General features: G+C 38.0%; 1 protein-coding gene across 1 annotated transcript; it reads left to right on the forward strand.

Annotated features, from left to right (window-relative positions):
* The first annotated feature begins 5,077 nt into the window (after positions 1-5,077).
* Positions 5,078-7,001, forward strand: PRR32 (proline rich 32). Its single transcript, XM_047765341.1, has 2 exons — positions 5,078-5,220; positions 5,973-7,001. Exons 1-2 carry the CDS (start codon positions 5,201-5,203, stop codon positions 6,847-6,849), a joined length of 897 nt encoding a protein of 298 aa, XP_047621297.1. The 5' UTR covers positions 5,078-5,200; the 3' UTR covers positions 6,850-7,001.
* The last annotated feature ends 8,324 nt before the right edge of the window (positions 7,002-15,325 follow it).

Genomic DNA, 15,325 nt, shown 5'->3' on the forward strand with positions numbered 1-15,325 from the left:
ACAAAATTTAGGAACCACAGGCATAAGTGCTTAGGTCACCTGAAATTTGCAATAGCCCACACCTCCGCTTGCTCTGGTTTGGCCATATACAGAATGATCCAGTGTCTCTGGATGGGTTTAACACTTCAGTTCAGATATTACTATATGGATCTTGAAACTTTAATGTCTGAGTGAGATTCTTCCTTTATCTTCTAGTAATTTTAGAAGAGACACTTTCCCGTTGCCTGGCCTTCCAGAGTCTGATCTTCTCTTCTAATGAACTCTTTCTCTAAATAAATACACACATATCAATTCATTTCTTTAAAATCAGGAAGTAGAGCATCTGAAATACTTCAAAACTAAAGGCAAATAGATGATGCCGGAGAACTTGAGATTATCCAAGACCTTTGAACACAGACTTTTGTCAGCAATATAGGCACATAGCATAATTCAGGTAAGAATTAAGAATGTATCTCTGAATGGGCTTTATTACTATTATTGATTCTGGGTTTCATCAGCAAATTTTCTGGCACACTGAATTTAGTCAGTCTATAAAAATGTTAGACTTTCTCCAGCAAGCTCTTTATTTGACCACTTGAGAGGGGTGTGTGTGTGTGTGAGTGTGTGTGTGTATGTGTGTGTGTGTAGTAGTAGTAGTAGGGGGACAGGAGCGGAGCAACTACTAGAGTGGGGAAAAATCTATTTTTTTTCCTCTAAAGTAGCTAATTGTTCAGAGACTCATCAGTCAAATCTGCACTATCAAGAAACCAAGCAACTTTCTTTTTGTTAGGGTTTTCATTCTAATCATCACAGGGGTTTTCAGTGATTCCTGATGTGAAACACAAGATCCTGAGGTCCAATTAAATATACAGTCAAACACAAAAATGCAGGCTTTTTATTCTAACATTAAATACAACAATGGGTGAAATTTATGTAGCATCAATTGAAAAATTTAAAGCTTTTTACACCATGGGTTTTTTAAAAATATGGTGGTTAATCCTCCCTGCCTTAATGCTTCAGGAAAGGAAAAAGGCCTTATGAGTAGGTGAAATAGATGACTACTTAAGTCAAAATTATGACTCAGATCTGATCCCTGGCCTGGGAACTCCTTATGCCACGGGGTGGCCAAAAAAAAAAAAAAAAAAAAAGAAAGAAAGAAAATTAGAGTAATCTATGTTGAAGGACCTTAGATAGCTCCTGGTAACTTCTAATTTATACAAGAAAAAAAAAACTGTTTTGGAATCATTACTATAAATTACCTGTTTTAAAACAATTAAAAAAAAAATCTGGGAGTTCCCGTCATGGCTCAGTGGTTAACGAACCTGACTAGTATGCATGAGGACAGCAGGTTCAATCCCTGGCCTTAATCAGTGGGTTGGCGATCTCCAGCGTTGCCGTTGAGCTGTGGTGTAGGTAGCAGATGCAGTTTAGATCTGATGTTGCTGTGGCTGTGGTGTAGACTGGCAGCTACAGCTCCGACTTGACCCCTAGCCTGGGAACCTCCATGTGCTGTGGGTTTGGCCCTAAAAAGGCAAAAAGGAAAAAAAAAAAATCTGGAGGAAAGAACTTCAGAAAACCAATAATAGTCTACTGATCTTCATACAAATAGGTCTGACAGCAAGGCATGTATTGCTAGTTGCTTTTGCCAGTTCAGGGAGTGAAATAATCACACTCTCACCTGCTCACCCTCATCACTTACCACACAGAGTTTGCAGGACAGCTGGTGACAGAGAGGACAGGACTCCTGCCTATAGTTGTGCAACTGAATAATTCTGACTGGCCCATTCTGGGGGAGTGCCATGCCTTCATTAATCTCATGCTGTTTAACACACTGAATTAAATAGCAAGGAGAATAATCTGGTCCATCTTCCAGAAGGACTTTTAGACATCCTAAACTTTCAGAGCTTTCCACAGGCATAGCAACATTACATTTTGAAAGTGAGTTAATGGATGAGGTCTTTTGACAATCGTCTCTCTAGAGATCAGCCTGACAATCTTATCAACTCCTTATTAGCCTGATGGAAACAGAGAAAATCATCCTTATGTCTCTATCTCCTGTATTCTTTTTCTGGCAAAAAAGAAAGGAGCCATTTTAAATGATACTCTGCCTGTACTTGTACATCTGAAAAATTTCTTTGAAAAACAACCAACAAGGTCATTTTGGCAGTACAATCACATTTTTAATGATCTCATAATTGCTGGGCAAAAGTAAATATATCCTGGTATGGTTCTCACTTAGCATTTCAACAAAGTCCTCAACACATTTTGGGAGTTATGTGAGTAATATCTGGAGCTGTGTCATGAAGTCAGAGGTCATGGGTAATGAAAGGCATTTATAGCTTAGCTACTTTCACAACTAAGCTACTTTTTGGCAAATCTTCAACTTCCATTACCCATTTTTTTTCTCCCCAAAGCAGTCGCTCAAAGAATCAAAAAAAGCATACATTTTATTACTTCATTTTCAGAGCTCAATGGATAACTGGGGCAGCTCAACAGATTTTTGTCAAAAGGTAGGTTTTGAGGTGCTTCTAATTTTACCTTTAAGTATAAAATCTGAGTGCCTTCAAGAATTCCCTTTTGGGAATTCTCTAGTGGACTAGCAGGTTGAGGATCTGGCAGTATCACTGACATGGCTTGGTTCACTTCTGTGGCGCAGGTTTGATTCCTCGGTCCAGGAACTTCCTCATGCCTCAAGCGTGGCCAAAAAAAAAAAAAAAAAAAAAAAAAAGTACCCTGTTGGTTACAACTTTACTAATTGGCTCATTTAACTATCTCTAGAGGGTCAAAATGGCCCTTGATATTTCTATTTCTGCCAAATATAAGCCTAATTCAGATAAACATCTGAAATACAAAATTCCAAAAATTTTTATTCATTTCTACCACCATATCTGATCTTGACATAGAATGCCATCACCTCCTCTGTCCATATATATTGTACCCATCTTTCAAAACACAAGTTAAGCCCCAACCCCACATGAAATATTTCGCAAATACTTTTCACCTAAAGTTACAGTTCCTTCTTCTGAATTTCCATTGTGGAAAACCATAGCTAATAGTTTGTATCTATTCTTCTTTATGACATTCTTCAATTATTTTATAGATTTTTTTCTCTCCACAGAAAGTTGAACACTCCTTGAAGTCACTACCAATTGCATATTTAACTTCTGTGGTATAATCCACACTAAACCAAATAGTGAATGCATGCAGTAGGTATTCAGTAAACATTCCTTACCCAAAAGCAAACAACTTGCAAGGCAAAATCCAAACTAGAATCCATAAATCTATAGTACCTAGTATGGTTTTGGAAAATTCTAAACCATCGTTGGCTTTGTCACCATGTCCCACTGTTTGGTGTCTATATTACATTTCACTCTCACATAATCCAGTTAAGGTGATACTTTACTAAATATGCATTTCTAGGTAAAAGCAGCCGATGATTGCAATAGCTCAATAGTCATAAAAGGGTTTCCTGGGGATCCCTTGCCATTATTCAGAAAAAAGAATACCTTTCCAACATAAACTATGTAAATATGACTTACCAACTACTAGCAGGCATTAGCCCAAGTTTCATTATTCCCTCTGATACGGTAAGTGTTAAAAGGGTTTTAACACTATGGCAATTATATTGCTAATAATAAGTTTTCTTTTAAATAAGGACACGGAAATGATAAACTGAAGACAAACAGAAGCTAAAGCTGGAGAATCAAGAGATTTCTTAACAGTGAACCATGCTAGGCAAGTAAACAGATTCCTCCGGGAGAAGTGTTGGAAACATGCCACTTTCATCTTTCAATGAGATAAAGAAAACTTGATAGTTTATAGACAGGGACAAGGCACCCTGGCAGGAAGATGTGGACTTAGAGACCCAAAAGGTCATTTCTATTATGAGTTTGTTGCTTCACAGCAGTGACCGTTCTTTTGCATTAGTAGCTTGCACTTACCCACTGTGCACACGCACACACACACACACAAGTACATTCCACATATAAACTGAAACTCTTGGTCTTTGAGTTTGTTATCTTTCCTTAAGCAAAAGAAATATATATAACCGTTGAGATGTCAAAATGTAACAGCACATACAGCATATTCTGATATTGAGAATAAAGTTATTTTAAGGTCTTTGATGTCTAGTCTGAACCAAACAAATCTTAGGTAAATTTAAGGAAGTTGGCCAAATTTAAGGCTTTATCCTAAAGCAAGATTAGTAATCTTAGATTAGGGGATGCCCAGCAAAATTTCAGAGCAATTAATGTGTAGCTCATTGGTAGCTGAGGAAGTATACTTGCTTAAAGTGGGGGAGGGGATGAAATTTAGGCTGAAAGAACAGAAAGTGCTTTATGCAAAAAGTTACAAGGCAAAATCTGAGCTAATATTTGTAAATTGATGATACCCATTATAGCTTTTATCTCCCCTTCCACTTGCAGAGATGTTTGTAGGGCTCTATTCTGGGAAATATGTATGCACACACACACACACACACACACACACACACACACACCCCACAAACCATACTGCACCAAAAAACTAGAAGGTAGGATGAAGGGAAGAACTGCATGCAAGCTGAGGGGCCAGAAAGTAAAAGCCAATATGATTTTTACATGGATTTTTTTATAGTGCTATTCTTATTTCATCTTCACAAGAAAGATTCCGATTGCAAAGCAATTTAACCCCCAAAACTCTGCTCTCCACCAAGTTAATAGTATGCACCCCCCAAACTGGAAATTTAAATTACAAGATTAGTCATGGCATTCTGCTTAGACTTCGTATTTCCAACCTGGAAGAGGAGATTCGACAATTACCTTTTTAAAATAAAACTTCAGAAATGACTTTTAACAAAAGACCTTGCCACTATGATTCTTCTAAAATCATCTTGAAATGATTTTTCTTCGCAAGGGGGTTGCTACAGGATAAATGCAGCGAATGCCTTTAAGTTCATCTACTACTGTGCAAAAAGGAATCATACATTTAGCTTCAAAGGAGTGTCACAGATTTATCCCCTCCTCCTCCCAGCTCCTTTTCACCCTCCCTTCCCTAGCAACTGGTAACTTCAGAAAGAGGACTCCAAATCTAGAAAGAAGCAGTTGGTCCCTGGCTTCATTCGACTTGCCAAGCTGCTCTAAGGCAGAAGCACCAGTCATTTCTCCAGACTGAGTCGGCCTGTGTGGGCGTTCAGCTGGTTTTCTCCAGCACCTCAAGAAGGCTTTCTTGATCAAATTTCTCCATGGCTTGTATTGAAAATGTGTAAGTACAAAACTGAGTACAACTGTTGGATTTGAAGGCAAAAGGCCATTTGAATTGTTTCCCTGTGTAAGTGCGACAGGGAAGGCAGGGCATGAATTCAGGTATTAAGAATAATGGATTTAGGGTGGCTGTTTTTCAATGTAATTTTGAAACAAAAGTTGCAAATCTTTAATCTAAATCGTGGGGTTTATATATGAGGAAATTCTTACTCTCGTGGTACTAGTTGTATGAAAGAAAATTTAACAAAAGTCAATGTAAATGGTGACTAATGCTTCCAAAAAGAGAAACGAACTGGACTGTTAACTAACTTTTCTTTGACTTCGGCGGAGAAAAAAAAAAAAAAAGTTTTCCCTCATAAGACTTTCCAGAGCACTTTAAATGAAGGGTTTAGTGGATCTTACTGGGACAGCAAGAGCTGACATTTCCTCTGTTTTTACGGCATGCCTGCTCGCTGCAGCCTTTGAGGAAGCTATCTGGGTCTTCTAGGCTTCCTCGTTGCCTTGAGGAGTATGGGGAACCGGGTGGACCCACAGGCCAGCCATAAAGGGAAACCACAAGGCCTGGGGCTGAACAGGCCTTCTGATCTGGGGCAAGGGGGCTGAAAAAGTATTTTCTCACTACACCGGGGAGGAGATCGGGCTCTCCCTTTTCCCACGGTGTATTCCAGACAGTTCGATCAATCACATATTTCACATCTTTCCTGATCACTGCCTTTCCATTTTTGTTGACTTATTTATTTCTGTTTTTGCAAGCCTTGGAGCGCACGCCCCTTCAGCTACAGCAGTAGCTGCGGAAGAACACGCAGACCGGGAGCCGCGGCTGGCTGTGCAGCTCCAGTGTCCGAGTTCCGCGCTACAGGGTAATTCGGAGTCCTGGGGCCACCCTCGCCTCCCGCTTAGACCTCCCTTCGGTGTGCTGACCGATCTGGCAAGAGAGCAACTGGAGCGCCCCTCGGAGAGAACAGAATCCTGCATTCCTGTCAACTGTTCCAGAGCTCTCAACCCCCTGTACCGGCTACCACCTGCTGCTGAGGAAGAGGCCTTAGCAACAGCAGAAGTAAATAGCTCTGAGGGGCTGGCAGGCCGGAGGCAGAGGGGACAGGATTCTATTCATGTGTCCCAGGAATTCTCTGGCGGCCCCCCCGTACTGATGGTGGGGGGGACGAGGGTTAGCAATGGGAGCAGTGAGAGAGGTGGGAGTAGTGCAAGGTTATATGTGGCTTTGCCTCGGGGTCAAGGATTCTTTCCATCCAGGAGCCCCCAAGTAAGAGGCCCTCCACACATCCCCACCCTTAGATCGGGGATAATGATGGAGGTGCCTCAAGGAAGTAAGAGAATGACCAGCAAGGAAAGCTTGGCTCAAGTTTCTTTTCCACCGGGAGGCCCGCGGCACTCGGTGGAGAATTGGCCAAGGCCTGTTCCCTTGTCATCCAGCACTCCAGGTGTACCTTCCTGCGCTACTGCTCATTGCTTCATTCCTCCTCGACCTCGCAGTTTTAATCCATTTCTGGCTATGCCTATCGCTTTTGCTCCTCCCCCGCTATTTGGTCCTCTGATGCCTTCCTATTTTGCCAATTTCCCTTCTTGGGGAATGCCAGCTCCCGCATGCTCAAACAGAGAGAACAACTGATGGCAAAGGAAAAAAAAAAAAAAAAAAAAACGAGGAAAAATTAACGGTTGTGCAAAGAGGTGAAAGTTACTCATTTACCTTTTTATATTTGAAACCCCTCACACTCTTACACCCTGTTTACCACTGCTGTGCCTTACATACTGGGAAATTCAATAAAGACTCTGAACTTTGAAATATTGTGAATTTTTTTTTTAAATGCCACTCTGGGAGCCTAAGCCTCGGATTTTTTTTTCTACTTTTAAGGAAATTAAAGCAGTAATGTGCCAGTGTTTTCTAAGTAGCTTAGTTGAATCCCTACCACTGGCTTGCAGCTGTGACTGTGAGGAGGGGCCACTGGGTTCTTGTTAGACTTGGCCAAGTCTAGGGTGGGGGATTCCTACCTACCTAAGGCTCTGGGGGTTGTTCCGTGCAGGACAGGTGAATGAAGATAAGGCCCAAAAGATAGACACAGATCCAGATAATAGATAAAAACAAAAACCACAAACACTAAAAGCAGCCAGATGAGACTGAAGTGAGAGAAATAGAGCCAACCTTTCAAAGCCAGATAGTGGAAGAACCAGGCTGAGAGGTCAGGAAGAAATGGGGCAGAGGAAAAGGGAGATTTCTAACCATTGCTTCAAACACGAGCTAGTATTTGTCTCTCAACATTTCACCATTGCTGAGTACATGGTATATATAAGGCTGGCTTAATAGAAGTCCATGGACAAGGCAGAATAGGGCTGATCCCTTCACCTGTTCTCTGAACAAAGGGCTACCATATAATCAGACTTTTAAAGGCAAATGAAAACATTTCACTCACGCAGAATTATTTTCTCTGATACTTCTATGTTTGTATTCTTCATAATGTGCTACCTTCTTCTCATTATCACAAGAGCATCAAAATGCCCAGGTAGGAGCTTTTTCAAATTCAGGTGGTAAAGATATGGGCACAGCCTGCAGGGTGAAAGGATGGCCATTCTGACCACTATACAATTTAACACACCCAGTATTCTTAAAACACATTGCCACTAAATTAGACATTTCTTTAGAGGGTGAGTCTTGCAATGAACGTTGTTCATGCCCGGAACTGGTGATGTAGGTGATGTAAGCAGTCGAACAAAGGCTGAGGAAACGTACAGATCCAATAGGTACCTAGTCTATAAGCAAAACCATGACTGTGTCTTTAGCATCAGTTGTGGGTACTTTGCTGCTCTGGGAAAAAAGGACACATGGATCCATGAAGTTTTTTTTTCTCCATTTGTTTCATAATAGATTGTTCTAAATTTACAGGTGGTAGTGAAGGCTTAAAAGGAGCATCTGGAGAGTGCTTGCTAAAATTCCCCTCACTCTGTAAGTCCTGAAGCTGGCGCAATTCCATCAATTCGCTGTGGTGGGTTGAGCAGAAATATTCAGCAAATCATTTGACAGCTGCTCACTATGAGGTAGCTTAGTCCCAGTGTACCAAACACTTATTGAATTTTCAGCCTTAATGAACAGAGGAGTTGGGCATGCTTATAGTCATCAAAAATATCTTTTGAGCCAGATGTTAAAGATATTTTGACAAGAAATCAAGTTGTTGTGTCAACGGCAGTGCTGCATCTCTGGAGAGTTGCCAAAAGGTGTGGTAAGTGACAGCAGAACAGGATACATTTTCCTTCTCAAAGGAAGTAGCTTCGATAAAAGCTCAGAAAGACTTTACTCACAATTACAGCAATCCATGACAAATCCACTATAACAAGAAAGTGCCACCAACATAATATGCTCTTTTTAAGCCCTCTGTTCTCTTTCCTAATATCTTGTGCGTGTTATTTTCTGTGCCGTTTCAAAACACCAAACACCTGTAGTAAGCAAAAAAAATAACTATTAGCAAACTGAGGCACTGAAATTTTATTTATACCTCTGTGGTGTAGGAGAAATACATTTTCTTTAGTTTATGCAGAGCTCTGTGTCTATACAACAGGTTTCGAGTAAACGCAAATCTCAAATAAGCCTGGAATCCTGTTGTTAAATGCAAGTGAAATGCAAATATTTTTGTCTATTCTCAGCTTCTGTATGGAAATATTGTATTACTTTATTATCATAGATGCCAGCATCCTCAATGACAGCAGAACACCCATTTTAAACATATGATTTGCCTTAAAATAGATATTTTTAAATTATTCCGGTACGATGTGCACTAATATTAATCCCACACCAAAATATCCTATTCATTTTGGAAAGTGCACATAATTCAATATAGTCAATGCTCCTGAACATATGTGTTTTCTCTCTCTTTTCTGTGGCTTAAACAGCTCCTAACCACAAAAGGAAATGATAAACATCAACAAAGTAGCCCTTTTTTCTGATGGTAATGGGAAGGGGTTAAGTATTTCCTATTCTAAGTTATAATCATTGTCACAAGAAGATTCATGTTGTAGTGTTCATTATTTATCGTTCTCATTATATTCTTTGTCACAAGACTGTAGCATCAGAATTTTAATGTCCTATATATTCTCTAGAAGATAATAATAAACTGTACAACTTTGACCTTTTCCATGTCCCAAAGTGTGATTCATTAGCCATTTCTATTTTCCACTGTTTACAATTTCTGTAGCCCAATAGAAGAGGTACACACGCAGCCAATCAAACTGTACAATATTGAAAATGTTAAAGTTGAAATTATGAAATTTTTAAAATGTATAGTTTTTCATAAACCAGAAATACATTAAAATTACACCTTATTCTTATGAGAATTGTTATAACAAACACTAAACAGGACCAAAAAATTTATTTTCACTAAAGTCTTAAGGTTGAGATCATATTTACTATCTCTGTCTACCATGGAACAAGTGGTTAACTGCATGGCTGTTACTAAATAACTAAGTAAGGTATAGCTAGATGGATAGATAGATAGATGTGTAAATGTATATGTGTGTGTGTGTGTGTGTGTGTGTATAATGGGGGAGAAAGATATCTTTCTATAACTATTACATTGTACTGTAACAATGGCATTGAATGATCAAGTGTTACTGAGAGATGTTGATCTTAAAGGCCCTAATACAGAACCATGTAAGATACCTCTATTTTAAGATCAATAGCCCAAAACCAGAGATAATATACATTTTAGATCAAAAATACTACATCAAGTCATAGGTTAATTCCATAACTATCACAAAATGTTGCCTTTTTTATAATGAACTGGATTGAGTGATACTGCCATAGAAAGTGATATGACTAAATTAAGTGAAAGAACCCATCTGTTTCTCTGTGATGATATTCATTTATTCTTATAATAATGGGAATGTATAGCATTTATCATATCATGTCTAGATTTGAAAAGTCAGAAAAATTGTGCTTCATCATGCAATCATTTTCTTAAGTGCTTGAGAAGGTGCTACTCTTGCCAAAGAGTAATTGTGTATATGTGCATTTTCTCACTCACTTTTGGGAACTTTACTGCCATATAGAAAGACTTTCTCAGTATCATAATTTCCCAAAGAAACTATCTGTGCAACTGATTTTCATGAAGTGATTCTACCATTGCTTTTTCGAGAATGGACTAGTATCTTACATTACTTTTTTTTTTAATGCCACACCAGCACATATGGAAGTTTCCAGGCCAGGGATTGAATGTGAGCCACAACTGTGACTTATGCTGCAGGTGTGGCAACATCCGATTCTGGGCCAGGGATCCAGCCCATACCTCCGCAATGACCTGAGCTGCTGCAGTAGAATTCTTACACTGCACCACAGCACGAACTCCCTACATTGCTTTATGGAGGTAAAGTGGCCACATATTTCTCAACCCCGAAAAATCTCTTTCCCCAACTAAAATAATATAATATAAAACACACAACTCCATCATTCCTACCACAAAGGCCTTTGTCTATCTAATAGTGTTTGATTATATAATTTGTTGGGAAATATACATGCATAGCTGACTTCACCTAACATCCTGATTGTAAAAGCTTTGACTCAGGGGCAAAGCAGCACAGGGAATATAGGGGTTGATGGATGGTGCTTGCTCCTGTGAGAAAGAGAAAAACAGATGGAGAAAGACAGAAAATTAAAAATAGAGAGGGGCAGGGCCACTGTCAGTTGAGAAGAGATGAAGTGCTTTAGAAGAGGAAGCAGCTGCGTATTGAAAATACTGTGGGAAAAGTAATAAATTTGGATATGGGAGAATATAATCCAGAGAAGACAGAAAGCGGCAGTTTGAAAAGAAGGAAGTTATACGGATTAAGTGTTTCATGACAGAAAGGGCTCTGTGTAGGCGCCTCACATTTGAGAGGGTGGGGATGAGGTGATTAGAGAAATACTATCCAGCCTTCCTAAAAATGAGTCTATTTCCACTGCTTCATTCTTTCCTATAAATATCATCGCTCTTTAGATAGCAGCCAATCTCATACTGCCTATGTGAAAGTGGAAGCCCTTTCTGGTTTAGGTTTCATCAATCCCCCAAAATGGCCCTGACAAGCAGATGCACCATCATTGAGGTTACTTTATTAGTGACGTGGGTATATGATGAATTAGGCTCACAAGAGAACATTCTCTCTTCAAGTTCTCAAATAGACCAGACTCCAAACTTTTTTTTTAAATTTAAACTCCAATCTTTGTTTTCCCCTAATGAGATACACTGATCATTTGCTAATTTTGCCTTTTCACTCCTCCTGTTAAATCATAATTTTGTGAGGTGAAGTTGCTGGCCTCATCCAGAAATCAAGTAATCTATTATTTTTCCTAGGAAGCATATTATATCTCCTTTAGATATTAAATCCTTACACATTGTGTTAATGCTCTTTGGTGCTCAATAACTATTAGCAATATACTCTGCAATAAATCTATTGAAGATACTATTTAATGCTCTAACTAAAAAAGTTGATTATCCATAACTAGAACAATTTTAAAAAATCTTGGAATTCCCCCTGTGGCACAGTGGGTTAGGAATCCAACTGCAGATTTGGGCTGGGTTGTTGTGGACATGTGGGTTCAATCCCCAGCCCCATGCAATGGGTTAAGGGATCCAGTGTTGCTGCACCTGTGGCATATGTCACAGCTGCAGCGAGGATTCAATCCCTGGCACAGGAAATTCCGTATCCCACAGGTACGGAAAGAAAAAAGAATTCTTGTATTAGTAATAAGTCACATCTAGAGGAAAATAACCAAATATGTAATGTTTCATAGTTAAAAAATACTTATGAGATAGTCTTATAAAGACTATCTGTAAAATCATGGATGATCCCAAGTTTAAAAGAATGACATGGTTTTAAAAACAATCTCTTCAGAATTTATATAAACTTTATTGCTTCAGTACTAGGCATTTTCACAAACCAACTGCAATGCAGGCACATCTCATATTGTCCAACCTTGTGATTAGTTATCACTTCTAACATAACCAGTCAAATTAATCTACATACACAGCACTACAAAATAGTGTAAAAATTCATTTGTCTTTTAGGCATTCAATGTGAAGTGAGCTTATATAAGGACAATGTCATTCCAATGTCTAGATGTTACCCCCTCTATTTAACTTTATGCTGTTATCCTTTTAACATAGCCAACAGTGAGGGCTACAAAAGGCAATCAACTCTTAACGGGAAACTGATATGAGGCCTTAGGTCTTGGGTCTGAGGCTCATCTAGCCAGAACAACAACAACAACAAAATCAAACGTAACCATAACAGAGTGTAAAACACAGAACCCATGGGATTGAAGATAAAGTTATTCAATTCATTTGTTGAACACATTCTATAAGAATAGCTCTACATTGGGTGCCATAGAAAATAAAAACCAAGTAAACAACTGTGGAAGTGACTGATTACTAAGAGAACATTTGTTTATTTTCAGTGATAGAAGGCATATACCTTACATGAGTTTTCATGTGCTTGTGAGTCTGTATTTAGAATTTCTACTTCTTTTGGTCTGATAGGTACTCAATTTACAGATGAAGAAAATGAGATTCAAGAGGTTTAGTGCTTTGACCAAAAACAAAATGTGACTTTGTGGCAGAGTCAGAATCTTCTTGTTATACCATATTTCAAACTGTGTTTCAAATGTATTAAAAATATAAATGTAAATAAGAAACAAAACAGTCCCATAAATACTAGAAGAAAGTATAAGTAAGACAGATAAAAAAAAATATATATATATATACATATATACATATATACATATATACATATAATCTTGATCTTCTCATGACAATAAAGTCAGAAACCATCACGGAACACACTGCAATATTAAAATGATCTATCCTTCAAAACAATTTAAAAGTAAATGAAAAGCTTGGAGAAAATTTGCAGCATATCTACAAAAAAGGTTTACATGTTATTAACAAATACAAAATTTGTGAGCCAATAGGAAAAAAATGGATATCTTCACAAAAATGGATACATAAATAAACTGGCAATTTACAAAAGAAAAAAAAATGGATAATAAATAAAATGAGTATAAAATAAATAAAATGAATACTCAAACAGAAAAAGTTGGGGAAAAAATCAAGCGTGATGGGAGTAGTTATAGAAATTCATATCCAAGAGTTTAAGGAAGACAAACTCAGGAGCACTATGCCTTTGCAACATGCTGTTTCTTGATCCTTTGTGAAATGAGGCCCTACATAATGGTGTTAGCCAAGATCTGATATTTGGCTGTACACTTGTTTTCACAAGACATCGAATGTCAGAGAATTAGAGGAGGGAGAAGGGGGCAAAAGGGGCTAGAAATCAGGATACTGAGCAAAAAATGGGATCCAATCTATACAGTGGATTTAAGCAGGCAAGGGGTCAAATCCAGACAGGTCAACCAAAGCAGCATGGTGCAGGTAGGTATAAGTTCCCTTTAACAACCCTTTCATATATCCATCCTTTTTGATGTCTTCAAAGTTCTTGATTTTCTCTTAAACTACAGTGATCCTAGTATTAATTCCAGCAGCCTGGACCAGCACTTATAACTGTAGCCAGAAAGCTGACAGAGGCATGTAGGTGAGTCATATTTCTGATCTAGGCAGGAACAAAGGTGCTAGGATTATCACAATATTTGACTCAATATTTTGCCCTTCTACACTGTTTCCTGTTGCAAGTGAGTAATTTAAAAATAGGAAGTTAAGACAAGCACGAATGACTTAAGCATTTTAAAACTGCATATAGCCTAACCCTGACTGTAGAGTACTGAACATAAATTGTTTTCTATAACTTATGATAATCACACTTTAAAATGACTGTTAAGAGCAGACGCACCAAGAATATGATTGTACAGTTTGTACCCTGCACAAGGGTGTCTAGCCAAAGTGGCACAAGTAGGGACTGAAATTCAGTTTGTACTCTGCTTGCTAAGCAGTATACCTGAGGACAGGCAACTTTTTCTGATTTGTCCACCCAGAGTGGATACCTTTTTCTAATTTGTCCATAGAAATGCCAAATATTAACTGTGGTTCAGGTTAATAACCAATGAGTCCAAATACATTCATGTTCAGTAAGACTGTAAAATCATTAGAAAGCATGAGCGTGCTTTAGAGTTGCCACAATGTCAATGTTGATTGAATTAAAAAATAATTGTCATTCAACATGCCCAGCAAATTATCAAAGACCAGCAGGCTCTTAACTGCAAATTACCTGCTAAAAAGCTACCACTAGACATGGAAAATGGATTCATATGGGAAAGTAATTTAAAAATAAAATTGACAAAAAGCAGTTGCTTTAATAGTATTTCTACAAAGAAAAAGTCCCACGAAGTATCTCTCTTGCACCTATATAAAAATATTTTAATGGAAATAATGTAGAAGTACAGCTTGAACCCTAAAACCCAAACACTAGGCTAGCATTTCCAATGTACTTTGAAAATGGCTGATATGACTGATTCCATTAAAATATTAAAAGTAATAACACTGAAACTCACAACAACCATCCAATATAATAAGTCCCAAATATAGACTACATAGAGTTCAGCATGAAATCTACCCTTTAAAGCATATGTTGAATATCAGGTGTAAATATATTAATGGATCCCTTTACATGAGCAAAATAATTTTTTTCCCTGAATACATTTAATATCCTATTTTTTCCTGTATTTATTTTCTTTTTATTTTTTTAAAGGTAAGATTGCACCAAGGTCCTTAAACAGAAATTTATCATGCCACTCAGCTGCATGTTTCTTATGAAGAAGCTTATTTAACAATTTCTTAGGAGATGTCTCTTGGGTTTAGCTGTAGGCAGGAAATGATATATAATTAGCACTTTTATGTGGCATTAACAAACAATCTTGTTAGTTCATTACTTTTTAATATTTGCATCAGTCTTCTGAAAGCAGATTAAGAGCAACTGTAATTTCCATATGCAAGATTCGTTAACTACAAAGCTCAGAAAATGTTCACTTAAATCAAAACCATGCCACAACACTGAATCTTCAATATCTTTTCTCCTCATATTCCTTTTCAGTCTATCCAGACCTCCAACCTCAGGAATTAAGATTTTATTTTAAATGAATGAAATAGACATTTTAGTTTGGTCTATTATACTTGCTA

This window comes from Phacochoerus africanus, chromosome X, assembly GCF_016906955.1.
Source record: "Phacochoerus africanus isolate WHEZ1 chromosome X, ROS_Pafr_v1, whole genome shotgun sequence".
NCBI classification, from domain to species: Eukaryota; Metazoa; Chordata; class Mammalia; order Artiodactyla; family Suidae; genus Phacochoerus; species Phacochoerus africanus.

What these genes read in the sequence shown, in the direction of transcription:
- PRR32 (XM_047765341.1), top strand. Translation starts at nt 5,201, where the DNA reads ATGGCTTGTATTGAAAATGT. An exon ending in ATGGCTTGTATTGAAAATGT is followed by an intron (nt 5,221 to 5,972) that starts GTAAGTACAAAA and finishes TGTTTTTGCAAG; the next exon opens with CCTTGGAGCGCACGCCCCTT.